Source organism: Mesoplodon bidens (genome assembly GCF_964165515.1).
Source record: "Mesoplodon bidens genome assembly, chromosome: 5".
Classification (NCBI taxonomy): Eukaryota; Metazoa; Chordata; class Mammalia; order Artiodactyla; family Ziphiidae; genus Mesoplodon; species Mesoplodon bidens.
In genome coordinates, this window is record NC_138161.1 from 103246314 (window position 1) to 103273486 (window position 27173).

The following is a 27173-nucleotide window of genomic DNA, read 5'->3' on the forward strand; positions in this document are numbered from 1 at the left end:
TCTCCTTCTCTTCCTTATCCCATTTCTATTAGTGTTTTGCAAAGCATTTCTCTGGTGAAATATGAGACAATTTCTAGAAGGCATATGAATGAACATTTTTATTTTGAATACTAACTCTATTTTTATTTATAGGGGGGAACCATATCTTAAAAGTGAGTCGATTTAAAGAAAAATAGTGCATAAATATTCAAGGTATGATGTTACAGCAAAATCATGAAGGTGGGGCTTCCCTGGTGGCACAGTGGTGGGGGGTCCCCCTGCCGATGCAGGGGACACAGGTTCGTGCCCCAGTCCGGGAAGATCCCACATGCCACGGAGCGGCTGGGCCCATGAGCCATGGCCGCTGGGCCTGTGCGTCCGAGCCTGTGCTCCGTGACAGGAGAGGCCACAACAGTGAGAGGCCCGTGTATCAAAAAAAAAAAAAAAAAAAAAAAAAAAAAAAAAAAAATTTCATGAAGGTGGATCACAAAGGACTGAAATTCAAGAAACGCTGGACTGGCTGGTCATCTTCATATTTCACTACAAATCCTCAGGACACAGGATCTTATGGCCCAACTCATCAGCGCCCCCTCTCAGGCAGCACTTTACCTGCTGTGATAGGCTACAGGCCTGCCTGTGGGATCCAGTGTCCATCCTTAGACAAATCAGGGGTCAGGGAGGGAGGTCGCGTGGTATGAAATGTGGCTGCCCGTGGTCTGACTCTTCCTCCAGGGCTGGGGACAAGGCAGTTTCTTTTGGAAAATTCTGTGTACAGGTGTCGTTTGATGTGTTATTATGGGCCCCTGGCTCCATTGTAACTCCTGTGGCACTGCTGCTGTCCCGGAGTTTCTGAGGTTTCCACCCCTCTGTCACCTCTACTCTGAGGAGTGGTTGTGAGATTGAATGTGATCATTGATACCAAGGTGTTTTGAAAATCATAAGCACCTCACAAATGCAAGATGTTATTACCACATTTAATAAATATGTACTATGAGTGACAGACAGAGGAATGGGAACCCAGATTCCAAAGGAAATAGCTCATTTTTCCCAAGAAAAGGAAATGATTGAAGTTCTACCAACAAGCAGTTGTGTGAACTCAGATTAGTTGGCCACTTCTTGGCTGTGTGACCTTGGACAGGTCCCTGCCTCAGTTTTCTTATTTCTAATATGGGAACATTTGTGACTGTGCTTCCTTCCCTCAGGGTGGGGCCAGGGGCAGGAAACTGCCCTCCACTCTCTACCCCAGGGCACCCTAGTTTCTTTATCTCAGTCCCTTCATGGGTTGAGGACAGATTTGAACTAGGTAATCCTTACCATCCCCATCCCTTCCAGCTCCTAAATTGATTCTAACCAACCCCCCTCTCCAGGTCCACCCTCCAACCACCACTCTGGTCCTTAGAAACCTTTCCTCGAGAAACCCCACAACATAGAGAAAAACATCACCCTGTTTTGTAAGTTATGCATTTGTGAAAAGTTGCGTTCATGTCACGCTTTTGTAATAAAAATTTTATATTCCCTTTGCCCTAGCTTATCTGCTTAGAGATGTTTGCCTTTTACTTATTATTGATTGTCAATTGGCTGCAGTTACTCTTTGATCTTCCCTTTTGTTTGAACTTGAATGCCACCCACACTGTCTGCCCCAGCCCCTCTATTAAACAGTAATGATACGTAAACAATCTCAGAGGCCCTTGGGGAGCAAACCGGCCCTGGGGCCAGCCTCCCTCGGGCCTGTGAATTGTCATTCCTGAAGCTGTCTGTTTTGTAAGTTCTTCTGCCAAGTTTCTGTGGGAGCAGAGGGATCATTTTCTCCCTTTTCAAAGAGCAGGGTGAGCTGAGGCCTCGAGCTGGCAAGTCCTTTAAAGTCGTTTTCAAAGGAAACCTGAGTTGCAAGGCCATGTGGCTGGCAGAGGGCGGTGTGACTTTCTGAGGCTCTCTCTGGGGCTTTGGGTGGTCAGCTCCTGCAGCCTTCCCAGCACGTGCTCGGAGCCTGCTGCAGAGGCACTGCCAAGGGACACCACTGTCCAGCCAGAGGCCCGAGGGCGCAGCAAAGGCTCCGCTTCATGTCCCCACGCCACTGCCACTGCCACCCAGGAACGGGAACAGGGGAGTGAGGACTTTCTCTTCTGCACTGGTGGCCAGGACCACACTTGTCCTCACCATTCTTAGTTCTCATCCATCAAACTTGGCTCTTGAGGTTTTCTGAGGTAAAATAAAACAGGGTGTCAAAGTAAGCTAGGGTGAACTTATGCCTGAATTATGCAATCATAAACAATCTAGTTAATCCAATCCCCTCAGGGGTGGTTGGGAAGGGAACCCAGAGAGGTAATGGTTGTCCCAAGTCACACAGGAGGAGGTGGCTGACTTCCAACACAGAGTTCTTGGGACAAAGAACATTTCTGCAGGGATGGAGATTGGCTTGGCTCGTATCAATGCATAAAGTTTCTGAGTCTATAGATGTCTGTCCATCACACAGCAGACAGCAAAGAGTCTCTAAAGACACCAAGGCTGAGGAATGCGTGAGTTGAGGCAGATGCCTAAGTACTGTCCTTGGCCCCCAGCAGAGAGAAATTGTTTATGAAGCCAGGAGGTGATGAGCCTTCTCACTTCACAGAAAGGGCAAAATCTCCAAGGCCCAAGGGAGGAAAGGACACATACATTGGTGTCAGAAGGGCTATAACTGAGGTCATTCATCTAAAGCTCAGCCTAGAGCTCTGAGTGAGAAATAAAGTGAATGAAGCTGGTTAAAACAACAACAACAAAAACAAACAAAAAACAAAAACAAACAAACAGATAGAGGAGGGAACCGGCCAGAGGTAGAGGCGAGAGGTCCATCCAAAACCCCCCACCTGAGCGCTTCATGACCAGAATCTGCAGTCTTTGGTCCAGCCTGTTGCCAGGGGCCAAAGGTGTAGGTCCCTGCGCAGCCAGCAGGAGCAAGCCCCAGCCTCTGCCTTTCTGAGCCCCCGCGGCCAGTGGCGGCTGCCCTCCGTGAGCACCTCCCACCAGGTGAAGAGCTGGGGAAACAGACTCATCCAAGTCTCAATTCCGGCACAAGGCAAAAAATCCCAGAACAAACCAACTTGACTTTTCAACATTTTATTCTTGTATTTGTACAGCTATATTTTACAACTCAGTAATGCAGTTTAGACACAGCCAAACCCTGTCTCCGGAGTAGTTATAACACAAGCATGACGCAGAATGGGATGAGACAAACATTCCCAAAGAGAGCTTAGTTAGTGATAACTCCAAGTCCCTGTGTCTGCCTACACTTCCAAAAGGGATGGTGCGGTCGTTCCCCGCTGAAAACTTCCATGAAAAAAAGGCACCGTAGGACACGTTGTACAGGTATATACAAACCGAAAACTAGAACAAAACTACACATTTTTCCTTCTGCAGCTTTTTTTGTTCTTTTTTTTTTTAATACACACTTTGTAAATTGTAAACCTTCACTTGCAAAAAAATACAAATACACTGAGGCATTTTAGACAAAATATTTTCTTACTTATACAGATGCAATACTTAAAATATTCTCTTAAGTGCTCTTTCTCAATAAAGATTCTCAGATCCGTGTCTGCCTGCAGATACAAAATCGAGCCTTTAACGCAGTTTTATATTTTTAATATATCTTTTTTAGGTTTATATATATTTATTTTATATATATATATATATTTATATATTTACAACTCTGCCATATATTCCTTCACCTTTGGTTAAAAAAATTAAAGCCCTCTCTTTGATAACATACCGAAGTCTCTTCTTTTAAAAGAATGCACATTTACATACAAAAGAAACATCTGATCCCACAAAACATATACATTCCTCATTTTGCAGACTAAGTCAAGTCAGAACTTTTGCATACTCCCCCAGCTTCAATATATAAAATGATTTTGCTTTTTGCTGACATGGTTTGCCTTACACATAGGAGAAGAAGCAGTATTATTTTCTTAATGTTTTACGGCAGTGGGGGAGGGGAGCGGCCTTGGCTCCCCCTCCCCCCGCCCCTCCCCCACCCCCCCACTCCCCCAGCTATGATTTGCACTAGTGGATGAAAGAGGCACTACATCATGGGATGAACATGGTAAAGTGTTACAGTATCCTTTGGGTAGGTTCTGAGAAGGGGCTCGTATGGAAAGCATCAACACTCCATGCTTCAGCAGGCTTTGGGGAGCTCCGGGGGCAGGTCAGTGGCGGACACACGGTATTGCACCTTGGTGTTGGTAATGGCACCGTGCTTCTGGCGCAAGTGAAGACGCAGCTGGCTTTTGTGACGGAAATGCAGGTTACATTTCTCACACTGGAAGAGAACCAGAGGCAAACTGTTAGTCGTCAACTCAAGAAACATGTCATTATTCAAGGACCTTGAGAAGGAGATTCTCCCTTCAAGGGATGGGGCAGCTCTTCCCTCTGGAAGGCCAGTTTGAGAACCCACATGAATTCTGGCTTCTGCTAAGGGACAAGTAAGTTGTGTACAAATGTCCCTTCCTTGCTTTCCAAAGTGTTGGTCATGCTTTTACCCTGCTTGAGATGCATTTCCCTGCTTCAGCTCCACAAGTTCAAGTCTAAACCAAAAATGCAGTTCCAATGCAGACTCCCCAATTTTTAAGGCTTTCCTGAATCCCTCAAGGATGAAAATAATCCCTCTTTCCTTTGACTCTGTAAGATTTCTAGCCTTGCCACATAATGCCAGATAGCCTTGCCATCCCATGCATTAGCATCCTTCTCAGGTAGGGAATCCTTTGATGGTGGTGATCACTTCTTACTAAACTTTATAATCTTCCCAGTTCCTAATAGAATATACCTCATACAATTATGCAACAAATCTGAACATATTTGGATAAATGGATTAGAACAGTCTGAATTCATAAAAATTCTGGAATCTAGGATATGCTTTAAAAATGCAGTTATATTCCTTCAAGTTAGTGTGTACACCTCAGATCAGCTAACAAGGCATTAGCAAGTAGAGCTGTTTCTTGCTTTGATTCAATGAATGGATGATAATGGTTTTAGTGGGAAAGTTCTTTTTTTTTTTTTTTTTTTAGTGGGAAAGTTCTTTAAAAGTAAAATGGATGACTAAATGTAATGGGGTAACCTGATGCAATCCTGGAACAGAAAAACATTTTAGGTAAAAACTAAGAAAACCCAAATAAAGTATGGACTTCAGTTAATCATAACATACCAGAATGGGTTCATTAGTTGTGATGAATGTACCCTAGAAGTAAGACATTAGCAACAGGGGAAAACTGGGTACATATGAGAACTCTCCATACTATCTTTGCAACTTTTCTATAGATCTAAAACTATCCCCTAATAAAAGTGTAATAAAATATGTTCATATAGAGAATATGTTTTAAAATAAAAATGGAAATAAATTTAGAAAAATAAAAAAACTAAATGGGCAGGCAGTGAGTAGAAAGAGCCCCGGTCTTGGGAGACAAGGGCCCCTCATATCTATGGCACCCACTGCTGTGCGTCCTGAGCGCGGCATTTCTCTCTGAGCCTTGGCTTTTCCTTCTGTAAGGGACTGAGTCAATATACTCTGAAGGTCACTCTTAACTCTGACATTCCTGTGCATCTAAACATCCAGAAAATAACTGAAACAGCAAATATGAACTGGACTCTCACTGTGGGTCAAGCACTGTTCTGAACACTTCAGGGAATCCATTAATTTAATACGACTCCATGAGGTAGGTGTTATTATCAGGCTAATTTTACAGATGAGGAAATTAAGGTACAGAGAAGATAATTAATTTGCCCAAGAACAAAAGCAAGTAAGAAGATACTCACTCAAGGACTGATAAACAACCGAATGAAAAGAACCACCTTTTCAGGTTAAAATTTGTGATACGGGTTAACGATTCATTCACTCGTCCTTATGCCCATCACGACCTAGAGTGATGCCATAAACTCAGCAAAGCCAGCCTCATCTATAACAGTCGTTTCCACACCTGTAAACCACGGGACTCTTTTTTCAACTTAAATGTAAACTGGAAAGGGAAAGAGACTGCCACTGTCTCATCCCAGTCCTGTCCTGCGGGGTTGCAGGACCTCAGTGATAGAAAGAGCACAGTTTGAAAACTGCTCATCTACAGCATCCTCACTGTGGCCCACTGAGAGGGTCAGGATGTGCCCACAGCCCTAAAAAGGGTCATTGTCAAAGCTGGAAGAAGAACCCAGATATCTCAGCTACCTGGCCAGTATTTTTCCCCTTTACAGCAGAGATTGGCAAACTGTTTCTGTAAAAGAGCCAGACAGTAAATATTTTACACTTTGTGGGCCTGATATTCTCTGACACAACTACTCAGCTCTGCATTATAGTGTGAAAGAGGCCAGAGACATACGTAAACAAGTGAGCCTGGCTGTGTGCCAACAAAACCTTATTTGTGGACATTGAAATTTAAATTTTATATAATTTGTATGTCACAAAATATTATTCTTTTGATTTTTTTTAGCCATTTGAACATATAAAAACCATTCTTAGCTCATGGAATTTCAAAAATTAGTCCACAAGCCATAGTTGGCTGAGACCGTGCCCTAGAACACTGTGATTCCAATGGCCTGATCATGGCCTTTTGCTGCTGGTCACCTGCAGTTGCCTTTTCTCTGTTTTTTTCCCTTGTATCACCACATTCTTCTGGTTCTCCTCCTACTCTACTGACTGCTCCTTCTCAAACACCTTAGCTCCTCTGAAGTAGACATCTAGCCCAGTTTAGGGCCGTGCTGGAAGCACTCAATAAGCGATTGTGGAATGAATGAATGGTTCTGATATCTATGTATTCACAATCCAGACCTCTTTCCTAAGGCCCGGATCACCTAGCCCAACACCCCCACTTTAAAGATGAGCAAACTAAGACTCAGGCCAAGGTCAAGCTGGTTGTCTTAGGACCATTAGAGTTCAGTGGTCATCCCACTGCGTGCCTGAGATTAGAGCAAACAGTCCTGCGGCCCCAGCCCTCCACCTCCGCACCCGTCCCAGGCCAGCCAGCAGCCACGAGAGGCTAACGTACATGGTAAGGTTTCTCTCCCGTGTGGATTCGCAGGTGGCTCTTCAGAGTCTGAAGGTGCCGGAAACGGGTGCCACAGATTTCACATGGATAGGGCTTCTCGCCAGTGTGGATGAGCACGTGGGCACGGAGGTGGGCCACCTGCACAGAAGAGCAAAGAGCGAAGTGAGAGGCTCTGCCGGGGTGGGCTACAGACACCCCGCAGCCTCTCAGTGGCACCCGGGGCTAGGGTCCTTCCCCACGCCTTCTGCTCACCTGGACAAATCTGGCTCCGCACGTTTCGCACTTGTAGGGCTTCTCTCCGGAGTGAATTCGGGTGTGGGTTTTCAGGTTGGCTGGCCGGTTGAACTGGGCCCCGCAGATGTTACAGCGATAGGGTTTCTCACCTGTTACCGAGAGAAGGGGAAAAGGCAAGCCACACTCAGCAGAGGTCTCTACAGTCCCCGGGCCCTGGATTTCAAAGCAAGCTGCCCTTCCTGGGGCCACTTTGGCTTTCTTTCCCTTGGAAGATGTCAGAGAGAGGCGTCAGGGGTTGGCCACCCCCGCCTGCCAGCCCTCTCTTACACACGCACCAGCACACCTCGCCCACGACCAGGGTCAAAAAGCAGGTGGTGACGTGAAGGGAGGGAAACGATGCAGGATGTGGGACAAGGAGGGAGCAAGGTTCCAAGAACCAGCCTTTTCATTGGGATTATCTAACTGTGGGACGTGGACATGTCACTCTCCTTCTCTGGGCCTCAGTTTCCCTCTCTGGAACCTGAGGGGTGAGTTTAGATGACCTGGGAAGGCTCTTCTAGCTCTTCTCTCGGGTAAGACTGATTCAGTCATCAACCCACTCCCCAGAGAGACACAATCAGGCCGCTCTAGTTTCTCTCTTTCAGAACAAACATGCTTTTCCACTTGTGGCAACTACAGCTGGATTCCATTTGCAAGAGAGCTGGGGCCCGAGTTGGAGTAGTTGCTCGGACAGAGGAAACCAATAGAAGGGCCGAGCCTTCCTTCATGGAAAGTTTCTGGGATAATAGACCCATTTAAAATACCAGGAGAGAGTCAACTTTGGACAACAATCAGGTTATTAGACGCTACCTGGGAAAGGAATGTGAGTTGATAAGGAACAAGCCCTTAGAGGGAATCAAGAGGCCTTCAGCGTTTTTCTGATTTATAAAAACCGAATCGACTTTGCCCCTCTCAGCCAAAGTTTCTTCCCCTGTACAGTGGAATTAACACTTCTGATCCCAGCAAAGGTGGAGAAGCAAGACAGAGCATGTCAGAGGAAAGACAAAGGATGTGGGGAGTGGCTGGGTCATTAAGCAAAGACGTGGCGGGGCTAGGCCCGCACTCAGGCCAGGGCAGCACCTGCCCCCTGCCTCACCCCACCGGGCACCAAGGCCCTACACTGCTTTCTCGAGAATGCTCTCCCCGTCCTGCCCCTGGGGAACCCTGGTGAGCTCGGGGGGTGGCGGCAGGGTGTACAGGGCCATACCCGTGTGGACGGTCTTGTGGCTGGCGAGGTTGCCCTTGTAGCGAAAGGAGGCCTGGCAGCGGTCACACTTGTAGGGTTTGTCACTGTGGGTCTGCAGCGTATGCCTCTTGAGGGAGGCCTCCTCAGAAAAGCGGCAGTCACACTCATTGCAGAAGAAGGCCCCATTCTCTGTTGGAGGGTGGGAGGGGGCACCAGCGTCAGCACCATAAGGAAGGGAGGTAGGGCTCCGAGGCCTCCCTGCTCCGGAGCTACCCCCAGGGCCAAACTGAGCCCCCAGAGCCCTGTCTGCCCAGGGTTCACGGGAGCCCAGAGCAAAGGGCCTGTGCGGATTCTCTTTCTTAGCATTTAGAGTCTTGATCGTGGAGGAGAAAGGGGACAGATTTGAATATTAACGTATAGGAGGGAAACTCAAACCCACAGGTACCCACATGGCCTGCACCAGCTTGAGGAAAGCTTGGCACTTCCTTCTCTCGAGAGCTCTGAGAACTGACTTTCCTTATCAGGTCATAGTTCTACTTACATTCATACACAGAAGCCCTCGGGTAAGACAGCCTCTGTCTGTGTCTCTATCTCCAAAATCAGGATAATAAACCCCTGTCCTGCCTACCTCGCAGGAGCACACTTGTATAACATAAAGCATCATAGGAATGTAAGATATGAATCAAAGTCAAAGATACTTTGAGGTCATCAAAGGAGGAATTAATGATGACCATGGTCACCCTTGCACCTATCTGGACTTCATATCTCCCAAACGGTTTGAGATAGGGAGACCAAAGATGATGGTGGAAGTAGAAACGGAGGCCCAGAGAGAAGGAACTGGAGTGTAGAGCAAAGGCAAATGGCCACGGGGCCAGGAGGGGACAGTCCCTGCTCTCCCAACTATCGGTCCATGACCCTGTGCCAAGCCTCTGAGTGTAAATAACTAATTTTTTCTTTTGTTTTAACAATTTGGAAATGACACATCATGGTGGTTTACCCCTGAAGAGGCATCACTGGGCTATCCTGCTTCAGACAGAGCTGGAGGAAGAGGTAAAAACTGGGGAGGCCAGTCACACACTATCCAGAAACGTCAGTTAATAATCAGTTCAACTAATCGAATTCAGCTGACAATAACTGAGTGCCTACTCTGTGCTAGACTCACTAGGCCCGATGGGAAATGCAGGCATGAATAAGGCCGGGTGCTTCTCCTTCTGGAACGTACAGCCTAGCAGGGTGAACCAACATGCACACCAATCAGTTTGGGTCCGGAGGGCCTGAGAAGGCTCCAGGAGCTAGTTATAGCCAGCCCCACAGCCAACTTTGCTGGAAGGAAGCTGAAAGGGCTGTGTGGTCCTTCTGTAGTCCCCCAGATTAACTCAAATTCCCCATCCCTTGCTTTGGTCAGCCTAGTTCCCTACGAGGTCAAGAGTGGGACTATGGGTTGGTGATTTAAATGCCAATGGACTTCCAACCAGGGGCTTCTCCCAATCAATGACAACAGCGTAAATAAAATGGAAACACAAGGCCTGTGGAGCAGAGGCAGAGGCCAGGGGAGGGAGGGGAAGGAACTCACCACAGCTGGAATCTGAGTACTCAGACTGGGTCTCTCCCAGCTCCTCGGGGAACGTGGGACCAGTGGCGTGGAGGCACATCTCTGCGTGCTGCGGGGACTGAGAGCCACAGGACGTGCACTTGGGGGCGTGCAGGTAGAGCGGAGAGTGGCTCTCACTGCTGCTGCGTGGGGAGCCGGTCAGGGACCTGTGTGGGGGAGGAAAGGGCCTCAGCAGCTGGAGCACTCTGCCTGGCATTTTTGCATCCCCTCTTCCCTGTGCTCAGGGCAGCCCAGAGGCCACTTGGAATCTGGAGCCACAGAGTTATTTATCCCCAAGCCTACCTCCAAATAGCGGACACTGATCACTGATGGGGGCCACACTGAGCCCAAACTCCACTCCCGGGCCCAGTTTCCTCCCCTCAGTGCTACAATCCACGGCCTCCCTCGGTCCAAGGCAAGTAAGAGGACTCCCCCCTGCCACAGAGATTGCAGGATCTTGGGATTCTTGGAATGCTCATCTACCATGGAGGGGAATTCTCTCTCTCTGTGAAAATATACCGAAGCTTAAGGTCCTTCCTCACTTGGGCCAATTCAATCAATAGGCCTTGGCCCCTACCCACATTGTGCTCAGTATTTCAGGCAAGAGCAGAACACAGCCCCCTGCATCCATCAGAAGTGACCCCAGAACCCTGCCCAGGTAAGCCCCAACCCCAGGTCCGGACTGCCTCTGAAATCACCTGTTGACGATGTTATTGAGCCTGCTGGCCTGTGGGATGGTGGAGTCCTCCCCATTGGTGCTGAGCTTAGTTGGGGACTGGAGGTCAAGGGTCTCGGGCTCCATGGGCGGCTGGCAGGCCGGTGGGGCAGTGTAGGCTCGAGGGGAAAGGCGGCCCAGCTCGGCCTGCTCGGGCCCCTCTGGTTTGGCATTCTGGTTGAGGCTGTTGAGCACGATGAACTTGTACTTCTTCCAGTTGCAGGCTTTGGGGTCAGTGGGGCTTTTGGCCGGAGGGGACCCCGAGGTCTGGAGGATGCAGGCGTTCTTGCTGCTGCAGGACTCCGTGGGTGAGTTGGGTTGGCAGTCGGACTTCTGGGGGCTCTGCGGGCTAACCAGACCCTTCCGGTTCAGGGGTGCATTGGGCGGCTCGAAATGCAGGGCAATCTCATCCTCCGACGAGGGCCTCTCTTCCTCTTTGCCGGCCTTGTCACAGGCGAAGTATGGGGCGCTCCGGGCCGAGGGGGCAGCAGGCTTGGGGCCCTCGGCCACACTGTAGTGCATGTCACTCCGTGCCTCCTCCAGGGCTGCCTCCTTGGGTGAGTACATGTTGTTGTGGCCCACAGTGGGGGATAGCTCCATGGCTGGCCGACTATACTCACCGGGGACTGGCCTGGCACTGTCGCAGGGGAGGGTCCGCTCCTTGGGGAAGGGGTTGGCCACAGGCATCCGGGCATCCCGCAGCTCCTCGTCGGAGAAGAGGAAGCTGCTGACCGGAAGGTGGCCATACACGGGGTACGAGGCTGGCGGCGTGGACAGGCCATTGTACAGGCTGGGGGCGAAGGCTCTGCTCTCACACCCCGGGGCGTTCCTCAGGGGCAGGCTGTTCTCCACCACCTCCCGGCCCCGATAGGCCATGATGTCTTGGGGCATCAGCATCCGGCTGTTCAGGAAGTCTTCACGGGGAGGCTTAATGGCAGGGACCATCTCTGCTTCACTGCAGGAGCAAAAAGAGAGAAGACCCCGGCCTCCAAATCAGAACCTTCCAAGTGACACTGGTCTATGAAACCACATTCGCACTTGAGTCAGTCAGACATGGGCGATGTGGCCCTGGAGTAGGGAAACACTTGCAGTTACAAGGCAGTTCCGCTAAAAGTCTAGCAATCTAGCCCACAGCTGGGGAAACAAAGCCCAGAGAAGGGAAATGAGTTACCCACACAATCAGTGCCTGTTTCGACGTGATTTTGTATGTTTAAGTCCCATACGTATACATAGGCATGAATCTATAATTATTCCAATGTTATAGAATATAAAGCTGTCAGAGTCCTTATCTCATTTCATCCTTACAGAAGGGATGTAGATATCAGGAATTACTGTCTCCATGTTACACACCTGGAAACTGAGCTTCAGGGAAGGAAGAACTTATATGATGTTGGTGCCACATGTTTGGAGGGTCACTGTTATACTGGTGCCCTGTGAAGAAGGGACTCGCTCTATATACTGCCCGGAGCCGTGGGGAAGTTTACTTTGGAGAACAGGCAGCACGTGCCAGCATAGGAAGCCCTGGCTCTGCAGCAGCCAGACCTGGTTTCCAGTCCCTGCTGTGCCACTTAGCAGCTCTGTGACCTGGAGCAAGTTACTGAACGCTCCAAGCGTAAGGCCTGACCCAGAGAAAGCATTCATAATGATGATCTTGCCACCCTTATCACCCACAGGAGACAAAGAGCTCAAGATGCGTATACTTGAAGAGACATTACGTGGGTGAAAAATAGGCCAGCTCAGTCTGATTGCAGTTAACAGAGCTAGAACCAAGGAGTGAAGGTGAAGGGAGCCAGATTTTAACTCGCTGTAAAGAAGAGCTTTCGAACTATCCAAGGGAGAACTGCATGGCTCTGGGAACACTGAGTTCCTGGCTCCTGGAGATGTTCAAACAGAGGCCGGAAACCTTTCTGTCTGAGGAGGGATGCAATTATCCTGGAGTAGCTGAATCAAACGGTTCTATAGAAGTCAAGGCCCAAGTCTCTGTTCCACTTAGCAAAGCTCTTCCCTTCTTTGGCTCTCAGGTTCCTTTCTGTGATAGTCATGTCTTACCAACCCTCAGGTAGGGGGGCTAGACCCAGTGAACCCAATTTAATTCAATAAATGTTCTCTCTAGTAGCAGCAGGGTGACATAAAAGATGAGTAAAGCAGCCCACAGTCTGGTGGGGGAACTAAGGGGCATATGTAAATAGTTACAGTGGAAGCCTATAGGAGAACTAAAACATGTATGCAAATAGTGAAAACAGAGGCAAAGTCTAAAAGACAGGCAAAAGGCTTTCAGACACAGCTGAAGAGCTGAGGAAAGAGCAAAGTGATAACTGCACAAACATCTATGAAGAAGCTGGCATCCAGGCGTGGTCTTGCAGGATGGGTGGGTGGAAAGGGTCGATCAAATGAATGGAAGGAAGCAAGAAGTGGGGATGCACACAGCACATCTAGGTAGCAGGAGTGTGCAAAAGCAGTGGAAAGGTAGGTTGTGGCGTATCACAGAGGATTATTCCTTCTGTGTGCAAGCATTATCAAGCATTTCTGACCCTGTCTGATCCCTTCCATCTCCAAGGCTTCCATCTAGGTGGCAGCTCACCTGGCCTTGATGAACTTCCGGCAAGTGTCCACAACATGCTCCATCTGCAGGTACATAGCTGTGGCCATCACAGCCATGATGTTGCCCTCCCGCAGATTGAGCCGAGATGTGTACATGAAGTCCAGGAGGATGCAGAACCCCTCCGGGTTGATCTCAGGATCCAGGTTGATCACACTGAGGTTGCATTTCAGCTGGTCTGTGAAGATGCTGTAGAACAGGCCACTGTAAAACAAAGAAATGTCTCACTATAACAGACACACAGAAACTGTTATCAATTACAGTCACCACAGACGCTCAGCCCCTCTCCCCTGGACCTAGCTCCAGAGCTTCCATGGCAATTAATAATAGCTGCCATTTATGGAGAATTTACTAAATCCCAGAGAGTCATTACACACTTTACATACACTATCCCATGCTCCTCATAACCTTGCAAGGTAGATTCTATCCTTCTCTCCCTTTACAAACGGGGGAACTAAGATCAAAGAGGTCAAGTGATTTTCACAAAGTCACAGAACCTGTAATCTTTTGGTCTTAACTGCACAGCTTACCAGAGCTAAATTTAGCACTCATTTGCAGTAACTATTTTGAGTCTATATCTTTGGGATAAGCATTTATTTTCTTGCTCCATCACATTATCCTTATTTTTAAAATCTTATTGTATTTTTTAGAAGCAAATTGGGTATTGATGACAAATAAAATGATGCCTACATCTACAGTTTATTGATTTTTCTAAAAGTCCCTAGACTATCACAAGGTCAATACTCCTAGGAGAGCCAAGTCGGCATCAAGCCATGCCTCCAGGTACCATGATGTCTGGTAGAGGAAAGAGCACTCAGTGAGAGGCCAGAATTCTGGACTGTCATCTGGATTCTACTCTTTCTGAGCGTGTTGTCAGAAGTGAGCTAGACTTCACCCAGTAGTTAGCTAGGCAACCTTGGGTAAGAGACTTCACTTCTCTGCACCTTGGTTTCCTTCTCTGCAAAGTAGAAACAAGAGTGTCTCCCTTACAGGCTTGTGGCAAGAATGAGAATGTGAAGGGGACAGGTTGATGCCTGGCACGTAGTAGGCATTCGGTTAGCGTTACCTATTATTTTTCTCCCTCTATAAACCTCTCCACTATTTAAAACAAAGGTGCTGGTTGTAGATGTTGAATAAGTCCTCTACTAGCAATCAAGACCCCTGGCTCTACATCAGTTTGCCTATGAATGTCTTCATTTTATCATCTATGAACTGGAGCTAATTGTGCCATCCATAACACAGGCCACTATGGAGATCCAGGGAGGTGCTGTAACATAAATTGCTCTGAACACTTGAAATACTTGACAAGTATGAAGAATTAGCCAGCTCACTTTCACCAACTTACATATGCTCGGAAACACCCATAGAAATATAGTCATGGTATAAATAAATACAGTCACAGAAAAAAAGAGCAAAAGATCTCAAATTAACTTGCTTAAAATATTTTAAAACTCGCTTTCACTTTTCATTTTTTCACTGGTTCACTGAAGTTAGTCTCCATGTTTGCCCAAAACACATCTCTTCCAGAGACAGTATATGATTTCTTCTCCCTCTATCCCCACAGAATGGAAACGCTTTCTTTTCTAAAAGTGTGTTCATTCGTTTGCTTCCTGGGAACCCACTCGGCCAGGCCATGTGCTGGAGATCTGGAGAAAAATGAGATGTGATCCCAAACACAGCCAGAGGCCTCCACGCTCCACACTGGCAGCCGGCATCATCGCTCCCCTTATATCCATCGTCCACCTTCTGCTTCCAGACCCCTCACCTGCAGGCCATGAGGACCGTCTTATGGGCTCGGAACTGCTCCCGGCTCACCACTATGACAACATCCGTCAAGATGTCGCGGCTCCGGAGGCGATTAAGGTTGAGAAGAACGTCACTGGCATGGCGGGTGAACTGGATACAGCTGTCAGCCGGCGAGGCCATTTTTTTCTTCACCTGAAAGAAAAGGTCAGAATCTTGTTAGTCCTCCAGAACCTGTTTCCTTCCTACCAGGAGTGTGAGAGCAGGCGGCTTAGCCTTCTCCCTTGTGTTTGCTTTTGAACAATTCATGGCCCATCTCTGGGCATTACTCTTCATGTCTGTACAATGAGCTAATAATCTTTAACCAACTTGTTAACAGAAAACCCTATTGGGGGAAGAGGAAGGGAATGAATATTTGTTGAATGTTTCTTCCACATACCAAACACGCTGCCAGCATTGAGAGGCAGTAAGTGTGTGACAGGGGAGAGAAAGCATGCTTTGAAGGTTAGCGCATGGGCCATACCTCTTGCAGGCTGTGTGACTTGGAGCAAGTTGTTTTACGGTTTCTGGGCTTCAGTTTCCCAAAATGGGAGTAGTAATTCCTATGCAGTTGTAAAACTTAGAGATACGTGCCTGGTCCACAGTAGATTCTCAAAAATCGTAGCTATTCTCATCGGCATCTCATTTCATTATCCCAGCCACCATCTGTCTCTCCCTTGCTAGCCTTCAGGATTGTCTGACTGTATCCTGAGCACCTAGCGCCTTGCTGGTGGCATAGTAGGTGGCTAAATTAATGTGAACAGAGAAACGAGTAAGGGAATGAGTGATGGCACTACAGTGTTAAGACAGTCCAATGCGGGGGCAAAGGGGTGGGGGCTGGGTGTGACGGACAGGCAATCGGCTCTCCTTTATCTCATCTAATGAAAAGTGGCACCATTCACAGAGACACATACATTGGCAAATTAAAAGAAAAGTTTGTCCACAAAACTGTAAAGCATATAATTCAATTTACTTACCCAATGCCTTGATTCACAGTCCAAAATTTTGCTTAAAACCTGCAGGGAAGAGAAAAAGCAAACAGAAATTGATTTAATGAATGTAAGATTGTCCACTATAGTCTTATTTTAGGACACACATATTTAGTTTTACTTTGATAGCTGCAGCCTGCCAGCTGGTGCGGTTTTACCACAAGCTAGCAAACATTTTTTCCAGCTCGGCTCTTACGGAAACAACGGGCATCCAAAGCCATGCGATAATAATGTTTTTACCCTGAGTACTGGGAATACAATTTCATACATTAATTACATATACATAGACACATTTATTTCCTCTCTCAGAGTAAAAAATGTATGCCATCCAAAGGCCCTTGAGTTTACGGGAAAGAAAAAAATAATAAAAGTGATTCTTTCAATACTAATAAGAATGATCCTTCAGGGGCCTAAAAACTCTGGATGCTTTTCAAAACCTGCTAAAATATTATCTTTCAAGGCCTAGAATGATTCCAGAAGGCCAACAGGGTCAACATCTTTATCCCCATTTCACTGATGACAAAACTGAGACTTGGGTTCAAGTGGCTTGCTCAGGACAAACAGCTAGGCAGTATTTCCTGACTAGCTGAAACACTTAAGACGGAATAAGGAATCTGCAGAATACAACCTGAGATGGTATATCTACTCTTCTCTCCTTTTTTAAAATCTCCCCTCCCATCCCTCTTGGGTCTAAGACCAGATACAGGGCTACAAACTTCCAAGTTTGTGCTTCCCCCTGCTGGTGAAAGATTTAACTGTGTGGTTTAGCTGAGAACTGGCCAGGAAGTGCTTAGGAAATATGGACCCTCTCCAAATTGGTTTCTCTAAAACAAAATAATTTAAAGCATAGGTGAAAGACTCTCATTTCTGATCACATGTGGGCTGAAAAACAAAACAATATTTGAACCCCCCCCCCACCATGCCCGACTTTTTTAAAAGTGTAGCCCTTTAGAGTTATCTTCCGGGTAAAGGGGCCCGAGGCCAGGGAGGTCATATTGGGCCACATAAACGGTGAGTGACCTGGCCCTAGGTCTTCTGGCTTAAATTCCTGTTCCCTTTCCAAATCAGCCTACGTGCTGTAGAACATGCAAGACAGCACCCTGATGTGGGTGAATCTCATTTTTAAGTTCCTTCCCTCACACAAGCACTTTGCCCCCATTCCAGGCTGCTGAGTCTTACCAAATGAGCACTCTAAAATGAGAGGTTTCCTTGAGTCTGTAACCAAACACTCTGACATTTCTCTGTGGTCCCAAGTGCCAGTCACTCAATCTCATCGGCTTCAAGGTTAATGTGTGCATGTGAGTGAGTGGGGATGGGGGAAGGAAATGGGGGAAGGGAGAGGATAGAAAAAGACAAAAGAACCTATTTATTTCCTCCTCTCCCCATTCTAACTCAAGATGGGCAAAGAGAGATACACCAAATGGGTCCTAACCAAAGTCCAATGATGGTCTCCTTGGAAAACGAATGCTGAAGACACATGTGAGGTTTATTTATAAACCTTCCCCTCTTCCCCCGTGGAAGAGATCCCTCAACCCTTCTGGAATACCTAAGGCTGCCCTGAACAAGCTTCAAACACCATCTTGCCTGTGGATTTCCAGTCACAGACTTTTGGAACCACAGGAAGCCCAGATTTGCCATTTCACCTTGACAAGTGGCAATGACTCACTCCAGATGCGGAATGAAACAAACAAACAAAACAATTCCCCTGGGTCCACTGTCAGCCAGGCCCTAGGCTGGGCACTTTCCACTGTAAACCTCTCGGCCTGGCTTGACCAAAAACAATGCACATACACTAAGGCCCCTGTCCTTATTAAGTCCACTCCTTTCTCAGCTAGCTTTGTCTTCAGAGCCCCACAGCTAGTGAGTATGTGGGTTACAGTGGGTGTGGGCAACGCTGCCGCCCTCTAGATGCTGCAGGTGTGGGAGCACTACAGCATCTGGTTTGGTTTTCGGGACCACTCAGCTCTTTCCCATCCACTATTGTGGCTGATAACAATAACAGCTCCCATTTACTGGGAGGCCACTGAGGCTCCAGGGGATGTCTTGCCCAAGATCTCAGAACTAATTCCAAGCAAAGTCCGGGACAAATCCCGTCTCCTAGCTTCGGCCATCCTACCAATGCCAAACGCAAGACTCATTCCACAGAAACAACCAAGAGAGCAGAGCTGTCAAGGAGAAACTGACATCTGCAAGGGCCCAGACGTGGGCTCTCCCCACCCCAGCCAGCCCCAGTCGCGGAAACCACCAAGTGAGAGTTAAACATGGTCTTTTCCACCCCACACACTTTCTCTCCTTTGGCGCTTTCCCTGTGTATTTTCAATGAGGCACCTTGAGAATGCAGATCCTTTAAAGGGTTTGAAGAAGAAAAAAACAGGGAACTCCCCCTCCAAAATAAAAAACAAAAAAGTCAAAGAGAAAGAAGACAGCAGAAAGGAGAGGGAGAGAGACAAGAGGTGAGGAGAGCAAAGCCAGCCAATATGAAAGACCCCAGCCTCTTCCTCCCGCCTCCAGAGGCAGCCCCCGTCTCTTGCTCGCACACAAGGGCACAAAATCGAGCCCTGCGGCCAGGGCAAGCCCGCGCAGATCCGCAGATTCGCCCACCCCCATCACACCGTACCTGTCTGCCAGGGACCGCCCACCCCCGGGCGTGCTGCCCGCACCGCGGCCCGTCCACCTCGAAGCCCCCGCAGGCGCGGCGGAGGCCCGGCGGTACCCCGGTGGCAGCCCTTAATTTGGTTACATTCAAAAACAACTTTTCGTGCACCTCGGTAACGAACATTATGTGTGCCTTTTTTCTTTCTTTCTTTCTTTTTTTTTTCCTGTTACGCCGTCAAGGCAGGGGGCAGTGAGGGGAATGGCACAACCCTCTCATTCCCGGAACGTAGTCGATCTCAACTCAGCGGATTTCAAAGAACACTCTCTGCCTATCGCCGGCTCCAACGAGAAGTAACTTTCCAGGAAGCTGCCGGCCCGGACGGCCGCCAGGATCGCAGCCTGCGCCGCGCGGGCAGCCGGGGATTCACCCGGCGAGGTTGGCGGAGGGGGTGGGCGCCCGGGGAGGAGGCTCGAGAGGAATACGGCACACTTTCCCCTAAATACCTCGTCCGCTCCCGGTCCAGGACTCCTACAGTTCACCTAGTTCAACCCTTTCCCCATAACAATTTTATAAATAGAAAAAGTCAGGCACAGCTGGTCTAGAACCCAGGATTTCGAGTCCAATCCCAGGCTTATTTCATGACTTCAAGTTGCCGAATTCCGGTGTTTGTTTGCCTGGTGTGTCTTTTATTCTCTCTCTTTCTCTCATTTTGCTTGCCCCCCGCCCCTCTCCCTGTTTTAAAGGGAGTGGTTAGGCGAGGCCTCAAGGTCAAAAAGATGGGAGTCCCGAGGACTGAGGGTCTCCATCCAGCGCGCCCCAGCCGAGTTGGAGGAAAACTAAACCGAAAGCCCCTTCCGCCTACGTTGGCAAGAAGGCGAACCCAGCTCGGCTCGGTTTCCGCCTAAGATCTTTAGAATAGGAGCTGTCAGGCCGAACCTGGCCAGATTTCGGAATTTCCGAATCGGATTTCTCCGAAACCACAAAGAAAAGGTCGGGATTCGGCAGGGCCCTGGGCGCAAACCCTATCGCGTTCATGGGCGCGCTCCAAGGTTGCCTCGCCTTCCCGTGGCCTTCCTCGGAATTATAATCCCTGGGCACCATCGCCTAATCGGTCTCAGTATCGGGCTCCGAGAGGCACTTTTGGGGGCCGGGAGGTGGGGAGTAGGGGGCGCGAAAGATGCAACCTGTAAGGCCGCAGTCCACTCATAAAACTGCCGGGTAGCGTCACGGTGCGCCGCGCAACACATCAGCAGCGGAGGCGGGGTCAGTAAAGACTGGGCCTCTTTGGCTTCATAAAATCCCACTTTCTCATCCCTTCGCCCGGTGGGATAAAGGTGAAAGCGAAGGCTGAAATTTAATATGGGATGGGATGAGAATCTAGGAAGGGAAGCTAAAATTAAGTAAATGCACTTATTGGAAATTAGGAGTCCAGTGGTTCCGGGACTAGCTCAAACCTAATTGTGTTTTACCGCTGCCTAACACTAGAGGGAGCCCTCCATCAAGGCTTAAAACCGACAACTCCTTGTCGCCCCGCCCCTCCTTCCCATTGACCTAGTTTAGACACAGTCTCCGGATTTGGAGAATGCGTTCCGCCCTTCCCCCTTCAATATCCCGCTCGGGTTTTGGATTATTGGTAATCTAATAACTCCAATAACTCGTTGAGGAACCCAAAGGAGAATTTGGAAGTGCGGAGCACTCTTCAGGGGCAGGGACGGGGTATCTTAATAAGGCTGGAGCTACCGCAACAGAACCAAGCATCAGGGCTCCTTCCGGAGCGCTCCCTTTCTCCGCAGCGTCTCAGCTAATGAGCTGCTCGGGTCTAGCCATGGTGATCTGGAGGTGGCGGGGTAGGGTCAAACCGCCGAGTTGTTTTTGTTTTGGGGGAGACACACTCCTCGCGCTCTTGGCTGGGGGGCGGGAGGGTAGGAAGACAGTAGATGAAAGTGAATTTGATAACGCGGTGGCCTCGGCAGTCGCTTTGGGTGACCGAGGAGGTGTTCAGGGACATTATGTCCTGACTTTCATTTCTATCACACTTCCTGCCAACAGCGCTCTTGCAAGCCTGCAAGCTTCTAGGAAATGCAATAAAATAGAGGGATGTGTTTTATCATCAAGATCTGAAGAGGAGCTGCAGAAAGGACGCTCCCCAGGCGCCCAGCTCGTGACAGCCTTCCAGAAAGGGCCGGCAGTCGATGCCAGCCGACCACGAGCAAAGATATTTTGGCCATCCTGGCTGGGCCGGGCTCGGCCTTTGTAAAAAGTCTGGCGGGAGAGGGGAGAGGCATGATCTCCCCAGGCAAACAATGCCTTTAAAAATCCGATCTGGACAGAAGTCAGCCAAGGTCTTTATTCACGTTAATGAAGATGGAAGGCACTAACTGTCCTTGGAAAGCGATGAGTCAAACTTGACCGCTCTTCAAACACGTCCCCAGATTCGTTTCCAACCCGAACAGAGGCGCGTTTCTCCGACGCGGCCTCCAACAGCTCCCGCAGCGGGAGAGGCGGAACTCGATTCCGGCGGACCAGGGCGGTGGAAACAACGGCTTCTCCCGCGGGTGTGCGCGCCTGCGGTCGCTAGGGGCCGCCAGCACGCGGTCGCGCGTTTGCCATCTTAAATTTTGAGCTCCGAGAAAGAAAACTTTGCTGAGAAGCTGTTGTGGATTTCACTCTGCCTGTCTGTCCATAGGACCCACACACACAATTGATTTCTCGCCAAGCCACTAAACAAAGTTTGGAAAGAAGGGGAAGAGAGCTATTTCAGGATCCAAATGTGAGCCTCGGGAGCAGCGAGGTGCATCTCTGCAAGTCTAGGGACTGGGCTTTAATCACGCCCTAACACACGCACAGCCCCCTCCCAAGAACTGAGACTCCCACCCCTGAGCACTACCGTAGGCTTTTCATGTCTGTTACTGAAAATCTTGGGCCATGCTTTCTAAACAAATTCCTCGGAGACAGCTGGGGAACCCTTTCCAACAATGGTTACCTAAGAGCTTAAAATCATGGCTCCCTCTGACTTCTGCTCCTTTCTCTTAGATAACTCAAAGGGGCGGAGATAAACTCGCCTTTGACTTTAAGTCACTGACCTGGAATTCAGAAGCTTAAAATCTGGTTCCGGTTAGGTCACTAACTCACCATTAACCCTCTCATCAGGCCTGTTTCCTCAACTGTAAAGCGATATATGCCCTAGAGCCTCTGTGGCATCCCTCCACTATTGACTTTTCCGGGGGAGAGGCCACAGCGACTTGGAAGTCGTGTTTTCAGAATCGGGTACTTTTTGGTTCTCTTAGCGGAGGCAGATGCCCGTCGCTGAGTGGCTGTGGATGGAGCAAGCATCTGCAGCCTTTCTAATTTTCATCCATCGTACCAAAACTTCGGAGGTTGGGTGTCATCCTCATTGCAGGGCACCCTCCCTCTGTCAGTCCTAGCACCTGGTTGGGATACTTGGGGACCCGTAGGTGACGCGGTCGGTCCACTGCCCTAGGCGGGGAACTCAGCCAGGACCTACCACTAGGTGGCGGACTCAGTCCGTGCGAAAATCGCCGCGCGACCACAGACTTCCACACCCGACTGCCCCCCACCTTTTTGCTGTTGTTGTCTCTTAAGGGAAGAGGGGTGCCTCCATAGGGCAAAGCTGGAAAACACTGAATTTACTAGATGTAATTCCTTCTTCCCGATGCTCAGGCCTCTAGCAACCAAAACGCGGTATCTGGAGCTGCGTTCATGTAGTATACCTTGATTCTTCCAGCCCGAAAGGCTGAATGTATTGGGAAGAGAAAGAAAGGGTACACATGTCTTCAAAAAGCAGAAGGCAGTCGACGGCATTACCAGAGCTTTCTACCAAACACTGATCGACCAGCAAAAAAGTCGGGAATAAACTGATTCCCACGTAGAAAAGGGGTCCTGGAGGCCAAGGGCAGGCTTAACAGCGCTCGGCTAAGCCGGGGATGGGGGAGTGGGAACGAGTTGGTCTTTTGGTGGGGCTCTCGTCTCAGAGTGGGAGGCGGGGAGGGTTGGGAGGAGCCGTTCCCGGCTTCCAGTGGGGCGAAGAGAAACCGGCCAGCTTTCCCACAACACAGCACCCTCGCTCGGATCACTGCGCCGGCTTTCCCACTTGTTGCGCAGTGCAGGCAACTGGCACGCGCCACACTACTTTGACTCCCAGAGGACTCCAAACCCGGCTACGGATCAGCCTACCATTGCCCCAGTCCATCCACAAACCTCCCTCCCCGACCCACCCCCGCATACACCATCTTCAACCGCCAGCAAAACTACAGGACTTCCAGTCGCTATGGTTTTTTACACCGAAACATTCCTCCTTGTCTCAATATCAGACAGAGAGCAGAATTCTGGTGCCCTGAGAGGTCAAGTCCAAGAGGGAAGGGGGGCTACCTCCGCCCGGAGAACTCGCCTACTTAAAGCCAACCAGGCAAGCCTCCCCGAGAGAGAGAGCGCGCGCGCGCAAACACACACACACACACACACACACACACACACTCGAACTACTTCGCCTATTATGACACCATCCTAGCTTTTCTCCCTCCTTTTGAGAGATCAACTGCAAAGTCCTTGTTTAAAAAGCTACTTTTATCTCCCCTTCCTAAAGAAAAAAAAAATCCTCATAAGGTCATTTCACAACATTTTTCAAATATTTGACTTTTGCAAATAGATAGTTGCACCCACCGAGGGGTGGCGCTGCCGCACCACCTCCTCTGAATCGCTAAATTTTTCACAACAAAGTGGGTTGTGAGTGTGGCTACCCGGCAAAGGAGAGAGGGAAGGAAGAATTTTGACATCTAGCCATGGCTACCATTTACTCAACCAATAACTGGAACTCTTTAAGGCTCAGCAAACGACAGCTTAAGAGTTTAGAGTCCCATTCCTGTCAACCAAACCCACAATAAAAATGGGACAGGCTTTTCAAGAAAGCAAGGGGTAGAACCCTTCAAAACTGAGCATAGAGGAAATGGCCAATTGGAGAATTCCCACTTCTAGCTGCCTTCTTCAAGTTGCCCGGTTTTTACAAACAGCTACTAGCCTTATTGTCACGATCAACAGACCCTTAAAACCAGTCAGTGCTTGGGCCTGCAGTATTGGAAATCTTCCAAATAGGATATTGGAACCTTCTATTTATAAGTGGGGGGAGGGAGGACTATTTCCCATCTTCAGGTTTCTATTTTGGCCTGAAGACTCAACTACAGTCATTTTAGCAAGGGAATGCCCATCTCCTGGTACTCCCTTTCCATTTCCTCCTCCCCCAGAGACAAATATCTTTTCTCCTTTTAAAAAAACACACACATATATTTTAAAGCAAGAATGTGATTTCACCTCGTTCCTCTGAGCTCATGTTTGCTACCTCCAGGAATAGCGGGTGGACTAGGGCCAGATGAACTTCAACTTGGGTTGCAGATTTACGAGGTTCTGTTCCAGTGCCAAAGGCTCTTAGTAGTAAATAATGAGCAAAATAGATACCTGTCTCCTGACGGATCCTGCGGGCCCCCCTCTTACTTTTTTTTAAAGTTATTTATTAAAACCACACACACCTTGCAAAGAAAAAGGGAAACTGGCAGTCTCTGTAGAGGAAGCCGGTGGCATCGCTCAGAGCCACAAACTGTATTTCTAAACAGCCCTTTCCCTGGTTCCTTCTCTCCTGCCCCACTTTTTTTCTTTTTACTTTTTTTTTAAGTAAAAAAAATGCATCTACTGATATTTTACTTTAAAAAAAAAAGAAAAAGAGTAAAGCATTACAAGATTACCTCCTGGAAACTATAAACTGAACAAAAAATCCATAAAGGATTATATCAGTTTCCTGGGGGGGATGGCCAGCTCACAGAAGAGGTCAGGGACCCAGTAACAGCTCTGGACTTTTGAGCACCCACTTTGGGGTCATTCCTTCGGCTCAGCTGTCAGGACCCCCACCACCAAGTCAAACATTTCGAGAAAGTGTACAACATAAAAAGGGTCTTTTTCATGCTTTTTTTTTTAATTTGTAGGTTTGTGTACTTGTTTTCCATAGAATAGCTTTTAAAACTCATTATTGCCACACTAGTTCCATTTTTGGCCAGAGTTCCAAGATAATACGGCATCATAAAGGCAACGCAATCCACAGTTCTCAAGACGTTTACCACGGCCACTGCATCCGGCAGCGGGGTGGCCCCTCGCTCCCGCTGCTCCCCAGCGCAGCCGATTTCCGAGGCTCCAACTCCCCACCCACTCCCGCCCCGGGCCGCCGCCGCCGCCGCCTTCCCGCATTCTTACTCCCTCAAGGAGAGCCACAGGTTGCAAATCCAACCAACCTCGCAATCCGTTTTTGCAAAATCACTCACAAAGATCTCCCGTTCGCGCCCGCGCCCCCTTCTCCCGCGCCTGATCCCCCAGCCGGGGCCACAAAGTGCCCTTCTCTCCTCCCGGGTCTCGCACGTAGGACCGCGGGCTGGGGCTGTTTGTTTTTCCCCTCGCCCAGCGCAAGGACCTCGGGAATCTGAAGCCTTGACGCCGGCTACTCTCCGGCCCGCAGTTTTTGTTTGTTTGTTTGTTTTTACAAAGCTTGCACCATGGGCAAAATAAAATTTAGGAAAGCGGGGGAACAGCCATTGGGAGCTAACACCGAGTCACGAAGCGCCCAAAATACAAACACCGCGACCGCCAGAAATCCCGCCACCTTCCCGCTTGGCTGGGCCGTCCTGCGAAGGTTCCCGGGGTCTCCGCGCGCTGAACAGCACCGCAGGTGCAAACGCGCACCCCTTTCCCACCCACCCCCCAAATCCCCGTCCCGCCACAAGCTTCTCTCCCCACGATAGGGAGAGGGAGCGCGCGGGGCTTCCCGACTCCCTAGACTTGCAACCAAGAAAGAATAATTTTCAAAGTATTCAACATCCCCGCCCCCAGGCAAGCTAAACCTCCCCCAAAACGCAGGGGAAGGGGACACCAAAACACTCGGATCACGTTAGGAAGATCACGGCTGTGAAAAGAAAGAGTAGAACCCATACTTCAACTGGGTTTATGAAAAACAAAAAATAAAAACAAAACGAGGAGTTCGCTTGCATTTTTCCTCCCAAATCTCGGCTCGGAGGTAGGGAATCTAGAGGACCAAGGCCGGTGGAAGGGAGCCAGCGGGGCGAGCGAGCGGGCAGCCTCCCTCCTCGCCTCCCGGAGTGACCAAGAAGGACGTGAGAGGGGAAGGAAGGAGAGGCGAGGGAAAGGAGGAGGGAGGGAGGGAAGGCGAGGCTGGAGCGAGGGAGCAAGGAAGGCAGTTTGCAAGCGAGAAAAGAGGGAAAAAAGACAGCCGCACGAATCCAGCGAGATCACAAGCCGTACGCAAGCAGCAGCAGAAAGAGCGAGAGCGCTAGCGCGCGTCCTCTCCGCCGTCTGGGGCCAGACAGCCCCCAGACTTGCCCGAATCACCCCCCCCCCAAGCACTGTCTCGTCCTTTCTGCTCCGGCCGCCCCCTAATTCCCCTCCTTCCTCTCCTCCACCTCCTTTTCAAAAACCAAAACAACACAAGGGAGGGTGGCAAAAGCCTCCCCAAACCGGCCAATTCACTCAAAGACAACAAGAATAAAATAGTAAATATATAAAAATCTATATCCTAGAGTGGGAGAGACGTGGGACTAATCTTCGGCATTTATTTTAACACCTGACAACTACAATAAATAAATATATACATTTACATCAATAGATACACATAGGAAACTTGTAGCCAAAGCATTTGGCAAGAGCGGAAAAAGGAATTAAAAGGTAAAATAATGATCATGAGCAGCGGCGGCGGCAGCGGCACCAGCGGCAACAGCGGCGGCGGCGGCGGCAGCAGCAGCAGCGGCGGCAGCAACAGCAATAATCACCTGGTGTCCGGCCTTTCCTAGAAACTTCTTGCATCACCACTTCTAAGAACCCCAGTTCTAAGAATCAACAGAGCTCAATTCTCGGAATTTGAGCTGCGGGCCTTACCACTGCTACGTGGCAGGGGAGGACTCGGTGTCAGCTCTCCGCGACTTTTGCCTGCTTCGGCCCATAGAAAACCCTCAAAGCCACAATATTTTCCCACTGTCCGGCATATTTCGGGTTCCTCACAGGCTGGGCGTCTCGGGTTTGGAGGTTTCGGTGTGAGATTCGAGGGGCCAGACGGTGGCTCTCCCTCCCCGGCCCCCGGGCGATGGTACAGCCTGCTCCGCCACCGTCACGTGGGCGCCCCCTCTGTGACGTCGGCGTCTTTGCTGTAGCAAAGCTCGGCCTCTGGAATTCTGAGAACTAATTTGCTATTCGGTGACATAAGAGGGGGAGTGCGCTTTGCTTTCCCGGGGTCTGGGGCTAATTCCTCCTCTCTTCCCCGTAAACTCAGCTCCTCGAGCTCAACACACAAAAGGGAGCGAGAGGTTCGAACCTTTGGGAAAAGTCTGTTATATATAGTAGGTTTCGAGGCGAGTAAGAGAAAAAAACAATAAACACCACAGCTCTTTCCAGCT

At 49.2% G+C, this 27173-nt stretch overlaps 1 protein-coding gene across 4 annotated transcripts; it reads right to left on the reverse strand.

Annotated features, from left to right (window-relative positions):
• Window positions 1-3059: 3059 nt before the first annotated feature.
• On the reverse strand, window positions 3060-26619 carry BCL6 (BCL6 transcription repressor). Of its 4 annotated transcripts, XM_081235922.1 has the most exons (11): window positions 26553-26573; window positions 17298-17395; window positions 16107-16145; window positions 15113-15285; window positions 13330-13551; window positions 10732-11703; window positions 10016-10200; window positions 8464-8631; window positions 7236-7366; window positions 6984-7121; window positions 3060-4273 (listed from the first exon to the last, which is right to left on the reverse strand). In XM_081235922.1, exons 4-11 carry the CDS (start codon window positions 15271-15273, stop codon window positions 4130-4132), a joined length of 2121 nt encoding a protein of 706 aa, XP_081092048.1. In that variant the 5' UTR covers window positions 15274-15285; window positions 16107-16145; window positions 17298-17395; window positions 26553-26573; the 3' UTR covers window positions 3060-4129. The 4 variants fall into 4 exon arrangements, with proteins under 4 accessions (XP_081092048.1, XP_081092046.1, XP_081092045.1 ...); XM_081235920.1 differs by lacking the exon at window positions 17298-17395 and having other exon boundaries at window positions 26553-26619; XM_081235919.1 differs by lacking the exons at window positions 17298-17395; window positions 26553-26573 and adding an exon at window positions 18736-25456.
• Window positions 26620-27173: the final 554 nt, after the last annotated feature.

Bases quoted from the DNA above. Each gene is read 5' to 3' on its own strand.
- BCL6 (XM_081235919.1), bottom strand. From the start codon at position 18,897: ATGTTCGTTACCGAGGTGCACGAAAAGTTGTTTTTGAATGTAACCAAA. The intron at 13,552-15,112 runs GTGAGGGGTCTG...TTTGTTTTACAG, and splicing joins ACGGTCCTCATGGCCTGCAG to TGGCCTGTTCTACAGCATCT. The intron at 11,704-13,329 runs GTGAGCTGCCAC...TTGCTCCTGCAG, and splicing joins CGGAAGTTCATCAAGGCCAG to TGAAGCAGAGATGGTCCCTG.